The sequence below is a fragment of the Orbicella faveolata genome, unplaced genomic scaffold, assembly GCF_042242905.1.
Source record: "Orbicella faveolata isolate gen_17 unplaced genomic scaffold, um_ofav_v1 contig_15, whole genome shotgun sequence".
NCBI lineage: Eukaryota > Metazoa > Cnidaria > Anthozoa > Scleractinia > Merulinidae > Orbicella > Orbicella faveolata.
In genome coordinates, this window is record NW_028301542.1 from 5725001 (window position 1) to 5742500 (window position 17500).

Genomic DNA, 17500 nt, shown 5'->3' on the forward strand with positions numbered 1-17500 from the left:
TGGTTGTAAATACATGGGGTTCTTCTCAATTTCGGTCTTTCTGACTACAAGATAAGCTTAAATAAACCAAACACTACCTTTGAAAAGAAATCTCTAAATTATAACAGCAATATCCCACCTCCATGACAAGCCACAATTGGTCATGTCTTTTTGTGTCTACATTAATAAAAGCTCCATGAAATCCAGCGATGTTTGGATGGGTAGAATACTTCGTTAAAATCTCCAGCTCCGGTAGAACATCTTCGATCTTCTCGTGAATGGAATCTATAACCTTCGCCGCTGTTATTTCGCCTGTTGTCTTGTTCTTTGCCTTGTAAACTTCGCCATAAGTTCCTTCGCCGATGCTCTCCACTAATTCCCAATCCTTTGGCGGACCAAGTCCTTTTAGACTATCGGCTCGCTTGCCCATCATGGCTACAGAAAAAGACAGATAAATTAACTCAAAATTAACTTAAAATCGGCATCAAAATTAGCAATAATGGTTTACAAACAAGCGCTCCTAATCTTTACCATACAGCTGTTCTTCCCGCGTGAATGAATACCCAAGCATCATAACAACTTTTACTTCGTAATCTACGCAGAAATGAGCGAAAAAGTTGTTTTTTCTCGCCGTTAAGGTTTATCACACAGGTTGAGAACGTCTTCGAGGTAAAACAGCTTTGTCCATCTCAAAGTCTCTTGCAGTTACGCACAGCTGCAAGCGAAGCTTTCAATAATGTGGTTCTTTATGCAACGTTGACGATTAACATGCTTCATTGCCAATTACGAGCATAGCAGGTATATTTTCGAACTATAAGGAGCTGTAGTCGCTTGTGTCAGCATTTTTAGATCACTTAAAAAATCAAATGTAGATAGAATAAGGCGAAAAGTCCGTGCTCAGAAATATTTTGATATCCGCTCGTGGATTTTCGCGGCATCTGGTCCGCTTTTAAACTGGTGCCCAGGCTCTTCACAAAACTTGGCGCTTTCGCGCGATGTGACGGAATGTTTTCTGTCATCAACAGTAATAGGTTTGAACCAAGAGAAAATGAGATTTGAACTCAGTTTTATAAAGATCAGAAGTAAAGTATATTAGTCTTGATGCAGCGTAACATGACAGTCATTCGCAACACTTAAACTTAATATTTCCAGTTACGCACAAAAGAATTTGAAAGAAACAGTGTCAGTAAAATGTCTCTGGTAAGGGAGGGAGATCAGATCCATCTAGTGTTCTCTGCAATGGTTTTACTTATAACACACACGAGAACCGCAGAACCTATGCCAGAAACAGGGACCGCGGAGACCATTTCAAAGTGGTAGGGTTATATCAAAAATCTGGCCAATACATACAAACGTTAAAAAGATTGGTGTTTCGCCATTTATTTGCATTTACGCGCCATCCGGAGCCATAGAAAATAAATCCCAGCATGCAATAAAAGTGGTAGGGCTATGCTTCCCCTTTGCTGTCCCTGATATGATAAGCATGTTAAAGGTCTGTTATATCATTTGATTATATGCATGGTCAGTACCAGAACTCCCTTATTATGGCCTGGCTTCTTTCATAGAGCGGAAAATGGCAATTGTATCGAATAAACAGAACAAAACAGAAAACTGGACTGAGAGACGAGACGGTCAAAATTCAAGTTGGTTTCGTAAACCTGTGTGGAAACTTGGTTGAGCGAGTGTAAAGGCACAGTAGTGAAACACGTGTTACGATTTGCTTCTGTGAACATTTTAGCCTAATTACTGTCAGAATAAACCTACTCTAAGTTTGTCAGAATAAACACTACGGTCGTTCCACGCAAAATTATACTTAACTAAGAAAAACCGCAAGAATTATATTTTAACACACAAACCACGATATTGAAATTTAGGCTAAGCTTAATTTGTAGACGAATATTTAGACCATCTCTGCACCTGACAACTTTCAAACTCAAATTTCGAGCTGCCCATGAAAATCAGTTTCATAGAATCAATTCAGCTAGGATGGTATAAATGCATGCTTGTAGGTCGGAATTCACTCCGTTAAATAACACCAGTGTGCTACAACAAATGTAGCAATAATTTATCACTGACTCAGCAGCTGATATATAATAGCTTGATTTTATTAATCGGCACTGTAAGTTTAAAGATAAGTAATTTTAGCTTTTTTTCGAGAAACTCTTTTGGTTCACGAATAACACAATCATTGACATCATTTCTCGAAAAGTCTTAAGCTCCCTCCCCCTACCCGCACCCCCCGGAAAAAGGCGAAAAGGCTAACAACGACCAGTTATGATTTACTTATGATAAAAAATAAATATCAATACAATACAATATATCACAATATCGCTTACAAGTGTTTTTATATTGAAAAATGAAAAGCTCATCATGTCGCGAGCATGGGACAAAGAAAAATCTGTTTTCATGTTGTTTCATGACTTGTTGCATATATCAGCACAGTGCAAATTTAAGATCGCGAAAATCGGCATGTATGCCGAAGTAACCATCCGAAAACAGCAATACAAGGCTGCATGATTACACACGAAAAAATTGTACCTTTAGTTGTAACTTAGCGCTATGGTTTTGTATGTTTTGTTAGCCGTATAAGGAAGAGCGGACTACCCGAGTTTATTTTTACGTTTTAGAAGACTCGACATCGCTACGCAGCGGTAAGTAGAGTGGCTGAAAGTTGTGCGGCAAATATGTCAACCGGTTACACATAGTTCACTCAACTGTCCAGACTATGCCGGAGAAATTTGAAAACGCAGCTTTATTTCTACAGTTACGCCTTCCGTCCACACTAATCCGTCACGAAAACGTAGCTTTTCGAAAAGGCTCTTCAAACAGGAGGAATCTCAAAATGTCGGCTTTGTGTTTTAGTGTTGACGGAAAACATTTGATGCGTTTTTGGATGGAAAATTAAAACGCCGTTTTAAGTCAGTTGACATATTTGCCTTAGTTTTCTAATCATTTTCTTATCTTGTAATAAACTCAGCGACATTACACCTGGTCGGCGCTAACGAAACTTTTTTTTTTGGAATAGATAATGACGTGTCGTTAGTGTATTATTATCTCTGTCGCTTTCTTAGAAGTCTTGTAAATACAGTTCACTTCTCCGATGGTCTCTCCGGTGGGGGTCTTCGTTATAACCGCGAGAAAAAATAATTTTAGCGCAATACTGAATAAGTGTTAACCTTATCTTGCTGGGTAAAGAAATATATATTCAGTTGGCTATTATAAATTATACATATCGAGTCTCGATTTCGCCAAACTGAATAATGCAGTTTTCTGTTCACTTATGACAGGAAGTTCCATGCGAACCCGTTAAGTTTAATAGTTCAATGGCTTTGAAAGAAATTTTGAACCGAGATACTTGTTTTCGCCGCTTTGCGCCCCAAAAATTTACCAAGGATTAAAAAAGCGAAAAACTCTAAACCAGGGTACAAAATGATAGAAAGAATTCAATGAAAGAGGTGAACTCTAAGAGGATAGTCAGCTAGATTTTTGAGATCAGAACTAGTTGGCAATAAAATAATTATTATACTACGAAAAAAGAAGCCATTATAATTCAGTGACTTTACATGCAAAGTCGCGCATATACACGTGCCTGAAAGTTGGTTTACGAACCATACTGACATACATAACATAACAGCTTTATTTAACCAACGAGGAATGAACTTTTTACAGTTCTAACGTTTCTAATTTTCCATTTAAGACATGTTATCAAAGGTAATATACGCTTACGTGTCTTTGGTGTTGATCCATTGCCTCTGAAGTTATCTTCTGCCTCTCCACCTTCTTGTATCCGTCTCAAACTGGACTGTTTGTACTTGTTTACTCGTTTCGGCATAGCCAGACAATCTTTTGAAAACTTGTAACGCGAACGACGAGTTAAAAATACCTCCGTTGCATAAATTTGCGATTCTGTCTCAAGTTGCTTATCGGATTAAACTTGTCACCGTTAGAAACAACATGATTGGGCGAAGTGGAAAAATAAGTCCTCGCGATTGGTAAAGTTGTTCAACAGTGTGTCTCGTGCAAGTCCAAAATATGTTTGCAGTTATTATTCATCTTTATTCACTTCAAGAAACAGTTCATCGCCATTAATTCACCGGCCAACCATAAGCCACAAACGTACAAACATCATCCATAATTTACAACGTTTAAATGGGACGATGATTAAAATTTATTTGTGATATCAGGTGTTATAAATTTTAGAATAGCTAGAAACAGTCGTAGGCATATATACGGTATATTGAATATGACACTTATAACGAGTAAATTCGAATTCCAAAAAAACTCTCACTTGGACTGAATAGGCATGACCAGGAGATCGATTTGCCAGTTACATGCGATTTTAACACTATGATCGTCAAAGAAAAACAATAAATCTTTATTTGACACGTTTCCAAGATGATCACGCAGAAGACAGTATCTTAGCGACAAAATGTGTACTCTTAGCTCGTTTAATTTAAGAAAGAATATATCAATTAATGATTAATTGGTTTTGATGAACAATATAATTAAACCTGGGGGACTGTTTGGTAAGTCGTTTACTTTCTGGCCTAGTTAGCGATACGTTGGCGACCTTTGCACTAAGAGTTGTAATTGCTTATATTTTTCTTTACCCTTAACGCTGCAAACATTACAAAGCTCAGTCTGCTGTCCAGTCACGGTGTTACTGACTTCTAAAGGGTTTCCATGTTTCTTGCCTGATACACTTTACTGGCTTGAAAGTTAAGTACATCAAGTAAGAAATGTAAATTTGGTTTAACAACAAGCTGTATGTCTAGTTCGTTCTCTTGTTTACCCATGAAGTATGTAACGGTTTTCAGTCCGGGATCGTTATCAGATTTGATAACCTCGACCAAAACAAACCATTAACCAATCGCTGCGCAAATTTTCGTTCACGTGACATTATTTGGTAGCAACAGTGTATAATTCAATATGGCGGTCGACGGGGCGCTGCGATGAAAGGAGTTACTTTTTTCACAACATCACAATGCAATTTCATTTAATTGTAATTGTATGTTTGCTTCGCAATAGGTCACTGGATTATGGAATAGAAACAGAGATGTATGGAAGAAAACTGTCTTTGTCCAAAAGCTACAGCGAAAAGTTTCATTTTCAGATAGACACCGTATAATATTTGTTCCGAGTAAAAACACACGAAGGTAGACAACAGTTATTCTGTTCACAAAAGCGTTGTTTATTGATACTAATATGATAGCTTCTATTTTCACCCAGGCTTCATTTTCTTGGTAGTTGGCGAAGCTGGCTGTTCAACAGTCTGTATAAAATATAAACGAAACACTAACAGTAAATACATCTTGAGTTCACAAATTGACACTGAACAAGTTGCTTCTATTTTCCAAGCGGAGAGCTGTAACTGAATTTCGTTCAATTTGCATGAGCGAAGCGTGGTTAGGACCGAAACATCTCCTACTATGATTCATTACTATGAAATGGAAATAACAGTATCGAAACAGTTCGCGACCCTCCCTCTGTCGACTCTCTGTCCAGATATACTGAAGATAGAATAGCTTACCTCGATGGCCATATCCCATCCCACGCCTAATTCCATTTCTGCGATTTCTAATTTAATCCCCTCTGCCGTATTGTACATTTCGTTTCCATCTTTGATGCACTGGAGTTCTCTTTGTCGTTGTGGGCTCGCCTGATATGGTTCTGGCACAACAACAAAAATATAGCAGGTATATTCACTTTAATTCGTGATACACCTCCGTTCAGTGGAATGGGTACATGCAACACTTAATGTCGTGAGATGTGACAGTAAACTTGGAAGTCTTGGCATTTCCGGAAAAAAATTGTTTTAGTTGTAGATCAGTAGTCTATTGTTGTGCATTCGGTGATATGGAAAAACGCTTTTAACGACCGATTCATATAAAAGAAACTATAATTCAAGTAATATGTTTTCGTACCATAGTTCACTCGCTAAATCCAACAATAAGCTTCATTATATAACGACTGGTGTGCCAGAAAACTGACCTAGTTTGGCCGGCATTTCCGGAAAATATTTCAGGACCGCGAGTTGTTGAAATTGACTCTAAAATATAGGCAACTTACCCTTTAACGTGATTGCCGATTTTCCCGCAGTCCGAAAGGTGTTTTAGTTCCCTGTTTATGAAGTATTGCACCCGGCCTATCTGTCTTCCAGCAACTTCTCTCAAAGTGTAATTTTTCTTAGCGCTCTTGGATACCAGACTGGCACGTCTAGAAGTGTCTCGGGTATTTCTCTAATTTCCGGCAAAACACAACGAAGTGCGAACGAGTCTTTGTTTCCAATTTTCAGGAAGGACATGAAAAGGAGTTCCTTCTGGCCCCTTGATTTTGACCTCATGGTAACCCTTCAAAAGAAAATAAACAACTAATGTTAGATTCGCAAGTGGTTTCCCAACCACCTGGACTGCCGTACCATGAATCGAGCGACTCACTAAGAGCTATATTTTTTTCTGAAGGGGCTTAGATGATTTATGTAAGTTACTTTTACGTACCCTTTGATTTTGCCACCACTAATTCTTAAGGTTGAATGGTGCGTGTCTGTCAGGCCTAAAAGGAACGAAAATTTTATGCTGCAAAACTCGACAACAATAAACCTACCCTATGTAATGACCAAGCTATATCCACAAAATCGACATAAATTTGCTATTTTGATTCTATGGGTACCAGCATCCGCCATCTCAATACCTAGGAACATATCGATTACAGCTGTAAATATGGCCGCCGTTACGAACAACACATCGCAAATCAAAATACCCCCGTGCACTTTTTTCACAGATCGTGCACAACACTAAAAACACGTTAAATCCCAAGAATATGGCGTGAAGATTAACGACATATTTTTTGTGATTTTCGCAAAAATCTCCAGGTAACTTAAATCTAATGACAAAATGAAAACATACCTGGTTTGGATGCAAAATTGCAAGCGCTGTTTCACTTTACGAGTAGCATTTTACATCGTTTACGCTGGTCTTCAACCGCCATCTTCAAAACACGTGAGGCTCCTTCTTTTCTGGTAATTATCGAATAGAATTATGGGTAAATTACCCGAGTATAATCGAACAAATAACGAGCAAAGCGAAGTGAATACGAAAATTCCCGGTTTTTGAAATGGCCGCCATGTTGTGACGTCACATGGTTATCAAATCTGATAACGATCCCGGACTGGTTTTAGGCACTTGCTCTGAAAACACCAGCCAACGAATTAAAGAGCGAACATTTTACCTAGCTTGAAATCGGACCTGTATAATTGTTTTCAGCTCGTCTGAACTCGTCGACAACTTACTCCACCTTGCTTTTTTTTTTTCTCAATTCAATAATTAATCAAGACGAAGATGGTGCCTATAAAAATCGCCTCCTTAGATACACGACCCCTCAAGCATGTAGTGCTTAAACGATAATCGTGTTTTAAATAAAGGATTTTACTTTACTTTACTTTACTTCTCGATCCTTCCGGCAAAATTAATGATAACATGTTGACCGCGCCAGCATTTGTTTACCTGTACATTGTCACATATAGCAGCATGGAATCACTTGTTTACTTTTGTTGATCCTGCTATAATCACAACTGAGTTAAACAACATTCACTAATAGTCAGTGGTATATATACGTCAAGTAAAAATTTAATCCGTATTAATGGAACTCACTTGAACATTCTCACTCCGTACATCAGCTAAAAGCGCCGCGGGAAAATAAATACAGGGAGACAGAGGTGAAGTCGATTGGACCTATGTTTGCACTTATATAAATTTGCGAAGTTTTAATGATAAATTTGCGAAGTTTTAATGATAAATTTGCAAAGATTGCTCTCACAGTACTTTTTAGTAATCAGGGGTGTAGCCAGCCATTTTTTCCATTTAAGCCCAAATTGTACAGCACAAGTCGTATATCAAATTTTGCCAACGTCCCCCCGCCCCAAAAAAGAAAACAACAGTCAACTAAATTTTCGTGCGCAAAAATATTTCAAAGTTCTGCTTTGTTAATAACCTTTCAGCATTTTTCATGTATAAGATTGAAAGTAATTATTTTGTTTTTCAAAATGAAACATTGATATAGCGGCTATTCGCTATTGGATAGTAAGAAAAAGAAAATATGGCCTTTCGGCTACTAAAAAAAAAAAATGTTTACAGAATTCGAAATTTAAGCCCGTGCTTAATGGCTTAAAGGCTAGCTACGCTCCTGGTGATAAACGAGCGTGTGAAAGGAAAATGCGTTGGAACCCGCCGGGCTGCTCGATCTGCAGGATGAGGCCCCGAGTTTCCTGTTTGACGTAGTTGTCGTAAACTTTTGTAAACATGTCAAAACTAGGACACTTAACGTTATTCGATGCAGGTGCACATATGAATTAAATTTAAATATAGGGTCCAAACTGTGGATTCACGGTTCTGAATTTAGCTTTCACGGTTACTTCTGAGTAAGGAGACTAACGTTTTATAGTGTCTGCATGAACACTCTACTTTTTTGAACACTGTCAGTGACATCGACTCTAAGCATCACTGGTTCGTGACAGTCGTATTGAAGCACATACACCATATTCAAAATGCAGTTACCTGTATTGGTAACGATTGTTTAACCTGAGGCCAAAAAGCCAACCTAGATTAGAATATGTTTCTCTGGTCATTTTCGATGCAGATGCTGCAATCTGATTGGCTGAGCTATCGTACATTATCAGCGATTGGTGTGCAGTCACTGGAGGCAGTTCACATAATGGCAACGTTCTCTTGTTTCTCCAATGTCTTGACGGAAAATTTAGAGAACATTACTTGCAAATTTTCGATGAACTGATGAAGGCGTGAAAACAGCTGTAAGTTTCAAATGACAGCCATTATTGAATAAATTTGGTTAGAACTCTGCTCAAGCAATTAGGATATTCACCCTCGATTTCCCGAATCGACCGGAGGTGATCGTTGATTCGGCCTTCGGCCTACAAAAACAAAAACAACATCTTTTTTTTAAACACGGTGGGTTTTAAAGCTGATATAGCTTATGGGGCCGTGCAAAAAATGTTAATAGGATAATTAAAAAAAATTGAAAAATGCAAAAAAAGATATGAATAAAATCAATAGAAGCCGAAACCACTGTCAATTTGGGGACCCATATGCGGTGACTCTTCACTAAAGTTCAAGTTTCTGAGGGTGGAGGACTTTTTTGCCCTCTTAGCCTAATCTCTGGCGCTTACAGCGGATGGTTCTACTGTAATAGATTCCAACTATCCAACTACAGCTATCATATCATATCACCCTATAGAGGTCCATAGAAAGCGACTCTCCAAGACTTACCAATGTAACAAGGTATGTAACAATGTAAGACGGAACTCCAGATCTTCGATCATCAATATTTTGCGTAGACTATGAGTAGTCCATCTTTAATTCGCTTAGTCCGTCGTGCGTGACCCGAAATAAAACCGCGTGATAAAAATGGCCGTGCGAAATCCTTGGGGGCGAGGAGCCAGGATTTCGCGCGGCCATTTTTTTCTCGCGGCTTTCTTTCGCGTCACGCAGGACGGACTAAGCGAAAGAGGGACTACTCATAGTCTATAGGTGCTTACCATTTAGCAAAAAAAAAAAAAAAAATCCGGAAACTTCGGTTGAAAGTCAAATGGAACAGTAATTTTCTGGAAAATCCGTTCGGAAATTGTAGACTACCTTCAGAGGTAGTCCTCTTTTTCCGTTCAGTCTCTCATCAGCCGAAAACAATTACGAGAAATCGAATTGCCAATGGTAAGCGCCATCTCGTTCGGTTGGTTTGCTGATTTTGGAAAAACCCTTACCATTATACAACGGTCATCCCAACCGGTTTATTCTGACAAATGGTAAGCACCCTATATTTTGCGTAAGTTATCCAAATTCTTTCGTTGTGCGCTGGTTCACATATTTATGGGGAAAGCAACCTAAGGTCAGGCGTTTTTATTGGGGGGGAGAAGGGGGGAGGAGGGAGGGAGGGTATGATCGCAGGTTTTCTTCGCGCAGCGCGTGCATTCCTTGCATACCAACATCTCTTGTGACGTCACTCAGAGATCAAGTGAACTCGTAGAACTTCGTAACAGCAAGGTTTTACGCAATTGTGGAGCAACCATTGTTGTTTTGTTTCGTTGCTTCCGACAGAATTCACATTTTAGTCCATTTGTAAGATGTCTCAGCTACATCAGGAAGCGTTAAGAAGGCAACACGTTGTTGATAAGAGAAACGTGAACGACTTGTCCTGGTTGGTAAGTATGACAGCGTTCGTGCTAAACCACAGTCTTGCTTTGTTTTGCAAGCGAGCATCGGTTGATTCAAATTGCACAGTACCTTATTTGTCGTTCAATACCCAGCTTAAAGCTGAGAAAAGATCAGAAAAGGCCTTTCAGTTGAGAAGTGAATGATATTTTAGTTGTTTGTTTGCAAAGGTTACTCAACATCGTACATTTCTTGCATCGGTATGCTAGGATTTGTCTGAGTCAATCGTGCGTGCATTTCTTAGATCATTACAATTGCCAATTCTAACATTGCTATGCCAATATCATTTAAGCTTATCTAACCACTTAAGTTTCATTCGCAGTTTCGATCTTAACCCCAATCAGGCGTGTTATTATCAAGTTATTGTAATTTAGTTAATGAAGTGTTGAAAAAGTACCCAGAAACCAATATTACAGCTGGCTCAGAATATGACTGAAGAACAGGCTTTGCATCATCAGTAAAAGCGATGAAAATAAATGTTATCACTTTATATAATTATTTCCATTTTGATTCTACATTTCAGTTGTGACCAACATATATGATGATGTACAGGGTTTATTAAGTCTAAAACTTAATCCATCCCCTTTGCTTTTCCCCGGGTATTACATAGTGAGGGGCCTGAATCATGGTGGTCACTCACCCCAGGGGGGGAGGGGGGAAATCCCCAAAGTGTTTGGTGTGGGGGTACATCCCAATCCAAGCAAATTCTGGTTTTCCATACCTTTCCGTATTTCAGATCTGGCTGAAAATTGATACCCAATTTCAGACCTCTAAAATTAATACAGGGCACTAATATATGACCGCAGCTAACCAGAATTGGCATCATCTGTGATTAATTACTGAACAGGTGCACATTAACATGGAATCTATTTACTAGACAGGCATTGTTCACTGGTTCCTGAGAGGTACATGTGTTCCCTTATATCTCATGGTTGTGTACACATTTAGTTGCAGAAAGATGGCAGCCGTCAGAGTAAGCAGAATTCCAGCCTTGGCTTGAGAAGTACACACAGTGCCAGCACTCCCAGCCATTCATTGCACAGTGGATTAGCCATGCGCAGTAGTTCTGGCTCCAGGAGCAAAGAAATCGTGATCACTGACCCTTACTTAGATGCACTAACAAAGGAAACGAAAGCAAGGACCCGAAATAGATTAACAGTGAGTACTGACCAAGATGTTGCTAGGTACCAGTTGTGCATATAGACTGAATGGGCAGGTAGATAAGTGGATTATTGGGTCAAGGGATAGGGTGGAAGAAACCTGCAGTGGGGTAACAGAGGGTTGTCCAATACACCCGAAGTGAGGTGAGTTGCCAAACTTTGTAGTCAACTTGTCTTACCAGAAGATAGTGGTGAAGTACAAAATGTAGTCGTCTAACATTGTAGTGTAGTCTACTTACCGGAAGTTGATTCAAGGAGTAATTGCTGGTATATACAGGAAGTAAAGGTCGCAAGCGATGAGTAAGCATGACTTGACATGAGTTGTGTTATGGAGCAGTTGAGTCGTCAAAGCAAGACTTAGTGTAAAACTGGCTTGAAGACAATTTGATGGGGGGGGGGGTGGTGTTAGAAAATGATGTCAAGTCGTGATGAGTGGACACTGACATGATTTGACTTTTGGAATAGTCGAGTGGACAGAGTATAAAAGTGCCTTGAAGGCAATGTGGAGTGGGATATTTGTAAAATGTCATCAAGTTGTGACAAGTCAGATGACTTGACTTTTGCCAAGATGATTCGTCTATACATAGAGGTGACTCGACTCACTTTGAGCGTATTGGACATGGATGGGTTAATGGTCAGAAATGGTGGACCTTTGATCAGGTGGGGTACAGCACTTTACTCTCACAAGGCAGCTAATCACCCAGTGAGTAAATTATGTCATGACTAGTCAAGAAAGGAAGTAAAACACAACAGAATACAACAAAGTAACAGACATCAAATTCAATCATTTGGGAAGCTCTACCCCAATAAATTTGCTCTACCCAGTTTTATACTGCAGCAGTTTTGACTCCATGATAAAGTACACAGTACAATTCAATATGTTCATTTTGAAGGGTAGCAAAAATGGGTCATTTATCATCCAGTTTTATCCACTTCACGACTTCTTGTGACACTGTACATAATTTCCCACTCCACCTATCGCTGATAACCTCTTTTCACATATTACTTACCTTACTGTTGGGTAAAACTTTGTACATGTAATAGCTAATTATTTTGTGATTTGCTTTGCAATTTTAGTCAACCGACTACATGATGCAGTGGTGAGAAACAAGGAGAACAAGAGATATTCAATGCTACTAAGAGTGAATACTATGTTTGCTTTAAACTAGCATCACTTTTTTAAACAGCATTTGCTTGTAGGACCTCGTTTCCATCATGAATTGTTATCAGTATATTTCGACTGGCATCTTTTGTCATGGTTATTAGCAGGGTCTAGAAGCTCAAAGATTTTGTTTTTTATTTTACATGTTATTTTCCAAGAAGAGCATGAAACATTGTATTGTCAGTTTCATACACCATGTAAAGTCAACTAGAAATTGTAAAGAAAATAAATCAGTCTTATACTAATATAATTTATTTTTTGAGAGTGCAAAATAAATGTATACAGTTTTCGCATCTACTGACAGTTTGAAACCTTTTTTTCACCCACTTTTTTTTCAAGCCACTTTGTAAAATTGTCATTTTATGTGGAAGACTCCCATTCTTTTCCTTCTGTACTAATTTTGTTTTACTCATCATGGCTACTCAAACACCAAGTGTTTTTGTCAACAGAAAATTCACAAAGGAAAAGATAGTTTTATTTTTTTAATTGTGTTCTCAACATGATTACAAGTCAATATTCATTTAGAGAGAAGTGACATAACAACAACTGAAGAAAATACTTTTAAAGTTTATTGGATCATGTGTACTAGAGGCATCTGCTGTCAAGTGTCAATCAATGCCTTCAATCAACATCTTGAACAACACTCGATCGATTTTCTGATCGAAACTTGGTTGACACTTGATCAATACTCAGTCGACATCTCAATATTTCACACTTGCTCAACAGTTGGTCAATAGTGTTGACCGACTCATGTGCATTGATCGAATATTAGTTGGATCTCGACCGACTGCTGACCGAGTTGTCGATTGAGTGTCGATCAGGATCAACCGAGTGTCTATCGAGGATCAATCAAGGGCGTTAATTGAGGGTATTGATCAACACTTGACCAAAAATGCCTATAGTACACATGATCCAGTTTATCTAAGATGCATGAAAATTCCAGGACGGGAAGTTACAAATTAAATGATCACCAGACTGGGTGTTTGTTTGGCAACAAGTCTAACATGGGCTGTCTGAGCCATAACATTCACATCAATGAATTTTTGTCTTTTCAAAATAGTTTTTCATACTAGCCTAATGCCTGATTTTTTTATCGATGTCTTGGAAAATTTCCCTTCCCAATAAGTTGGAAATGTTTAAGTTATTAACCTATTTTAATAGAGAAGAAATGTTGATGATACCAACAAAAAACAACAAGCTCTTGTGGCTTAGAACTGGTCACGACAGCTTCACAGCTACCAGCTGCATTATGTCAGTCTCAGCTTTAACCATTGAGCCCACACACAAAAATACTCTTGAAACTTGAAGCAACAAACTACATACTAACTACAGAAGGACGGGAGAGGAGGAATTTTGTTTGTTTTATGTCAATCCAGAGAAACACTGTGTAATTTTATTCAAGGTTAGATTTAATTTTAAAATTTCTACTGCTTCCTTGGTTGTTGAATTACATTTGATCCCTTTCCTCCACCACCTGGTGGTCTTTTGTCATGTTGCGGCATAGGCTTCTCATGAGCCACTTTAACAGCCTCGGGTTTAAAGTCTGCATTTCCTTTTGTTAGCACTCCCGAGACAACAACTTTTTGATCTGAGGCCCTGAGAATAACAGAGATGAATAACCAATTAAATAGCTGAATTCATATTTAAAAATGGAAAACTAGTCCGCGATGCGACCGAATACCGTCTAATACGAATTGAGGCTGGTAAACTGTCTTAAAATCGTGACTGAAACTTCCCATGATTTTTGCGTCCAGTATGAATTTAAGAGAGTTTTCCAGAAAAGTAGATGGATCAATCTGAGATAGGACACTTTACCAGATTCATATCAGATGAGTTTTCTGTCTGAGGATGAGTTTTCTGTCCCAGACGGTTTTCCGTCACTAATATGAATTCGGCAAATGTACACAAAAGCATTCTCTGATGGATTCTTTATGGAGGACAGTTAAAGGACTTCCACATGTAGAAAGTGGTCACGCAACGTAAAGATCACATTTGTTACAATTGTCACGCAACCTACATGTAACAACGGCACGTGGAAACGTATCCTTCAGGTACGCGCGTGTAAATTCGCGATTTGGTGCAAGGCATTTAAAATTCCTTTTATTGCGCGCAAAAAAGAAACCTAATCAGAGCAAACGTGAAAATTGTACAGTTTTTGCTTTTGTATCATGTACAATGTGTACAATTTATGAAATCTTGGTACACGTAATGTGTGAACGCACGTTTACGTTGCCAAGAGTTCCAACACTTACTTTTCCTTTGGTTCCGCAAATTCTTCTTCTTCGGCTTTCTCTTCTGGTGTAGGTACTGGATGCTGCGACTGATGGTGTTTTGAAGTTATTCTCATCCCCCCTGCTTTCACTGCGAAAAAATGATACAGTTACAGTCTAAAGAACCACTTTAATTTCGTACGTAAGTAAATCCAAAATGTGGTTTCAACTTCATGCCCACGCACGGCATCTAAAATTTCGGGAAATTCGTTTTTCTCCTTACAGACCTGCCGGTGGATGCCCAGCTTTTAATTCTTTATCTTTATCCTTTGGAGGTGAAGACATAATGAATGAGAAAAAATTTAATTCGCCGACAATAATATAGTTCCGTGAATTTCGCGAGGGCTAATAATTTCGCGTAAAAGTTACCAGCTGAGCTAAGTCACGAGGGATCAGATACGAGCTTGTAATTGGTCATCCCGATCATGTGACTTTTAATAATAATGGTAGCAACTTTAGAGGCAAAAAGACTTCTTTATCGTTAAAAATGTAATATATATTTTTAAAGATTTTGGGTTATTTTAATACACTCTTTCTGATTTGTTAAAGGTGACCCATGAAAGAACATTGTTGCTTCATTTGTAGCTCGATAAAACGGAAAGTGCACCCTCCCCTCCCATAGGAAAAGATATCACCAGTTCCAGGTCTGACAGAGCAGGGGTAGGAGGGGGAGACGAGACGCCTGGTTGAAACGTTCGCTATTCATTCCAGTGTGGCGCTTTATTGGCATCTTAACATCTCCGCGAGCTAAAATGCGGTTAAATAGAGAGTTAACCCTATTTATAAATCTTGTAAGCATCATGTTTTTGATTAATGTTGTGACGTCCTCAAAATCGAAAAAGAGTTCATCAACTTCTTCCACGTCAACTTTCTTGGACAAAGAAAGCAAACATTGGTCTAAAGTCTCTTGCAAGAGCACGAAGAGAGATCATATTATGAAATTAAGAGCGAAGAAATCAACAGATGAGCTAATTTCGTGTCTTATCAAGGCCTTACAGGCATCAAATGACGCCCTTCTTTGGAGTGTTTTAGGGGAGTCTTTCCAGACTTTGCAAGACAAGACAAAAGCTGCAAACATTTGCTTCAAAGAAGCTACAAAACATGGAGGAAAACTCTCCAAGTTTATACAGAAGTGGCATTTTATTGGACCATTTGTAATCGGGAAGGCGGAAGTAGATGGGGACCCTTTAGAGGAGTGGGGTGGAGTGAAAAATATCTCAAGGCACAGATGGAATAAGAAGTTTGTTCTGTACTCGGAGCTGGTAGCTCAAGGAGAGATAAAATGGTCAGAAATAAATCAGCACACAGCTGCAGAACCAGTAGCTATTGCACCGTCAGTAAACTGGAATGAGTTGGTTATGTCATTGCAATCAATGGGTATAACAGAATGGCAGGGATGGGTCCTTGGGGATTTTTTTGTCAATGAAGTTGATGCAACAGTACTTGTTCAATGCCTTGGAGTGCATACTGTGTATATTGACGATGTGGTCCTGACAGGAGATGTCTACAGAAGAGATCAGTTTTGGTGAGAAAATAATTCATTATGTTCTTTACGTAAGGTTAACAATCCTTACAATGATTGTATTATCAGAGGATTGCAGCTTTCGGGTGGTTGCTAAAAAATATTACCTCGCCGTCTTGCAAGGTCTCAAATTTTACCATTTGGGGGAAGCAGGGATGGCCCAGTGTCTTGAGTGCTAGCCTCCCATCGATGTGGCCCACGCTCGATTCTTGTCCAGTGCCATGTGTGCATTGAGTACAAATATATGTTGTTGGTAAGGGTTTTTCTCTGTGTTCTCCAGTTTTCGTCCTTCCACTAAAACCAACATCTTCAAATTCGAATTGAATCAGGATAGAGGACCTGTATGTGGCTTCCTCTCTAAATATTGTACTTTATTTGTTACAAGTATATATTTCTTTCCTGCCTCAGCTATTGTTTAATTCTAGGTCATCTGTTCCTCTCTCCCGAGGAATTCATACTCTGCAACTCCGCCTCAGGTCCAAGGGATCATTTGCATTCACTTGTAACATAAAACTTCTTGAAGCAAAACACACTTTTGAAGTCTTATCTCCGTCATATTTACCTGATCTAGTGGATGGTAAACTATTCTCTACGTTCATATCTACTCCTATCAGCAACTTACATGGCTCTCATTGGCTTAAAGTAACAAAAGTTTCCACCATGAAAGAGTCTTCTCCAGATCTTCAACTTTCTGCAAAGCTGTCTGCACAAGACAAAGCTTTTGCAATAGCTCCTGGGCAAGTACGACCAATAAAAATTTTACTGGAATCCAAAAATGGAAAGGAGCAACTTGCTGATAATGGTGTTTGTTCTGATGTGAAACTGGTGCTAAAAATTAGCACCAATAAAGGCCCAGATCAAAAGTTTGTGTTAAACCTCAGATGTCGTAAAAGAAGTGAATCATTTTTGTTCACGTTTCTTGATCATGACGCTTCAGTTCAGCATGGGGCGGCAATCATTCCACTGACATCTTGTTCTTCTGGAATCTGTCCTGTTTTGCTGACACTACATGGAACAAGTAGGTAGAAGTCCATGTGGATTAAATATGTGGATTATCAGAGGGTTTGACATTTCTGCTAGCCTGGTAATACCATGCAAGCAGTTGGTGTCTCCTGCAGCGACGAGTTATAGAAACCAACTGCTCACAGGGTAGCCAGGTAACTATTAAAAGCAACCAAAAGAGAAAA

At 38.9% G+C, this 17500-nt stretch overlaps 4 protein-coding genes and 1 long non-coding RNA gene across 10 annotated transcripts in view; 2 read left to right on the forward strand and 3 right to left on the reverse strand.

Annotated features, from left to right (window-relative positions):
* LOC110063488 (myosin-IIIb-like) overlaps positions 1-3975 on the reverse strand; it is a 42993-nt gene extending 39018 nt beyond the window's left edge. Inside the window, exons 1-2 of one of the 2 annotated variants that reach the window (XM_089288124.1) lie at positions 3706-3975; positions 119-414 (exon numbers count right to left, since the gene is read on the reverse strand). In XM_089288124.1, the coding sequence (XP_089144250.1) occupies positions 119-414; positions 3706-3811 (402 nt within the window). In that variant the 5' untranslated portion in view covers positions 3812-3975. Of the gene's footprint in view, positions 1-118; positions 415-510; positions 919-3705 lie in introns of those variants that run through there. The other variant, XM_089288125.1, reaches the window with a different exon arrangement.
* Positions 3976-5146: 1171 nt separating this feature from the next.
* Positions 5147-7145, reverse strand: LOC149113248 (uncharacterized). 3 transcript variants are annotated; one of them, XR_016206724.1, is made up of 5 exons: positions 6885-7145; positions 6583-6669; positions 6049-6329; positions 5510-5649; positions 5147-5251 (listed from the first exon to the last, which is right to left on the reverse strand). It is a non-coding gene; the product is annotated as an uncharacterized LOC149113248 (long non-coding RNA). The 3 variants fall into 3 exon arrangements; XR_016206723.1 differs by lacking the exon at positions 6583-6669; XR_016206722.1 differs by having other exon boundaries at positions 6583-7145.
* A 2824-nt stretch (positions 7146-9969) lies between these two features.
* On the forward strand, positions 9970-12814 carry LOC110063497 (uncharacterized). Of its 2 annotated transcripts, XM_020770492.2 has the most exons (3): positions 9974-10189; positions 11148-11357; positions 12437-12814. In XM_020770492.2, exons 1-3 carry the CDS (start codon positions 10112-10114, stop codon positions 12461-12463), a joined length of 315 nt encoding a protein of 104 aa, XP_020626151.2. In that variant the 5' UTR covers positions 9974-10111; the 3' UTR covers positions 12464-12814. The 2 variants fall into 2 exon arrangements, with proteins under 2 accessions (XP_089144255.1, XP_020626151.2); XM_089288129.1 differs by lacking the exon at positions 12437-12814 and having other exon boundaries at positions 9970-10189; positions 11148-12423.
* A 176-nt stretch (positions 12815-12990) lies between these two features.
* On the reverse strand, positions 12991-15186 carry LOC110063496 (death-associated protein 1 homolog). The gene is made up of 3 exons (XM_020770491.2): positions 15019-15186; positions 14774-14882; positions 12991-14117 (listed from the first exon to the last, which is right to left on the reverse strand). The coding sequence occupies exons 1-3, from the start codon at positions 15074-15076 to the stop codon at positions 13946-13948; spliced, it is 339 nt and encodes a 112-aa protein (XP_020626150.1). The 5' UTR covers positions 15077-15186; the 3' UTR covers positions 12991-13945.
* Positions 15187-15438: 252 nt separating this feature from the next.
* LOC110063431 (uncharacterized) overlaps positions 15439-17500 on the forward strand; it is a 13571-nt gene continuing 11509 nt past the window's right edge. For both annotated transcript variants that reach the window (XM_089288126.1, XM_089288127.1), the window contains exons 1-2: positions 15439-16316; positions 16739-17331. In XM_089288126.1, coding sequence (XP_089144252.1) covers positions 15544-16316; positions 16739-17331 — 1366 coding nt within the window. In that variant the 5' untranslated portion in view covers positions 15439-15543. The remainder of the gene's footprint in view (positions 16317-16738; positions 17332-17500) is intronic.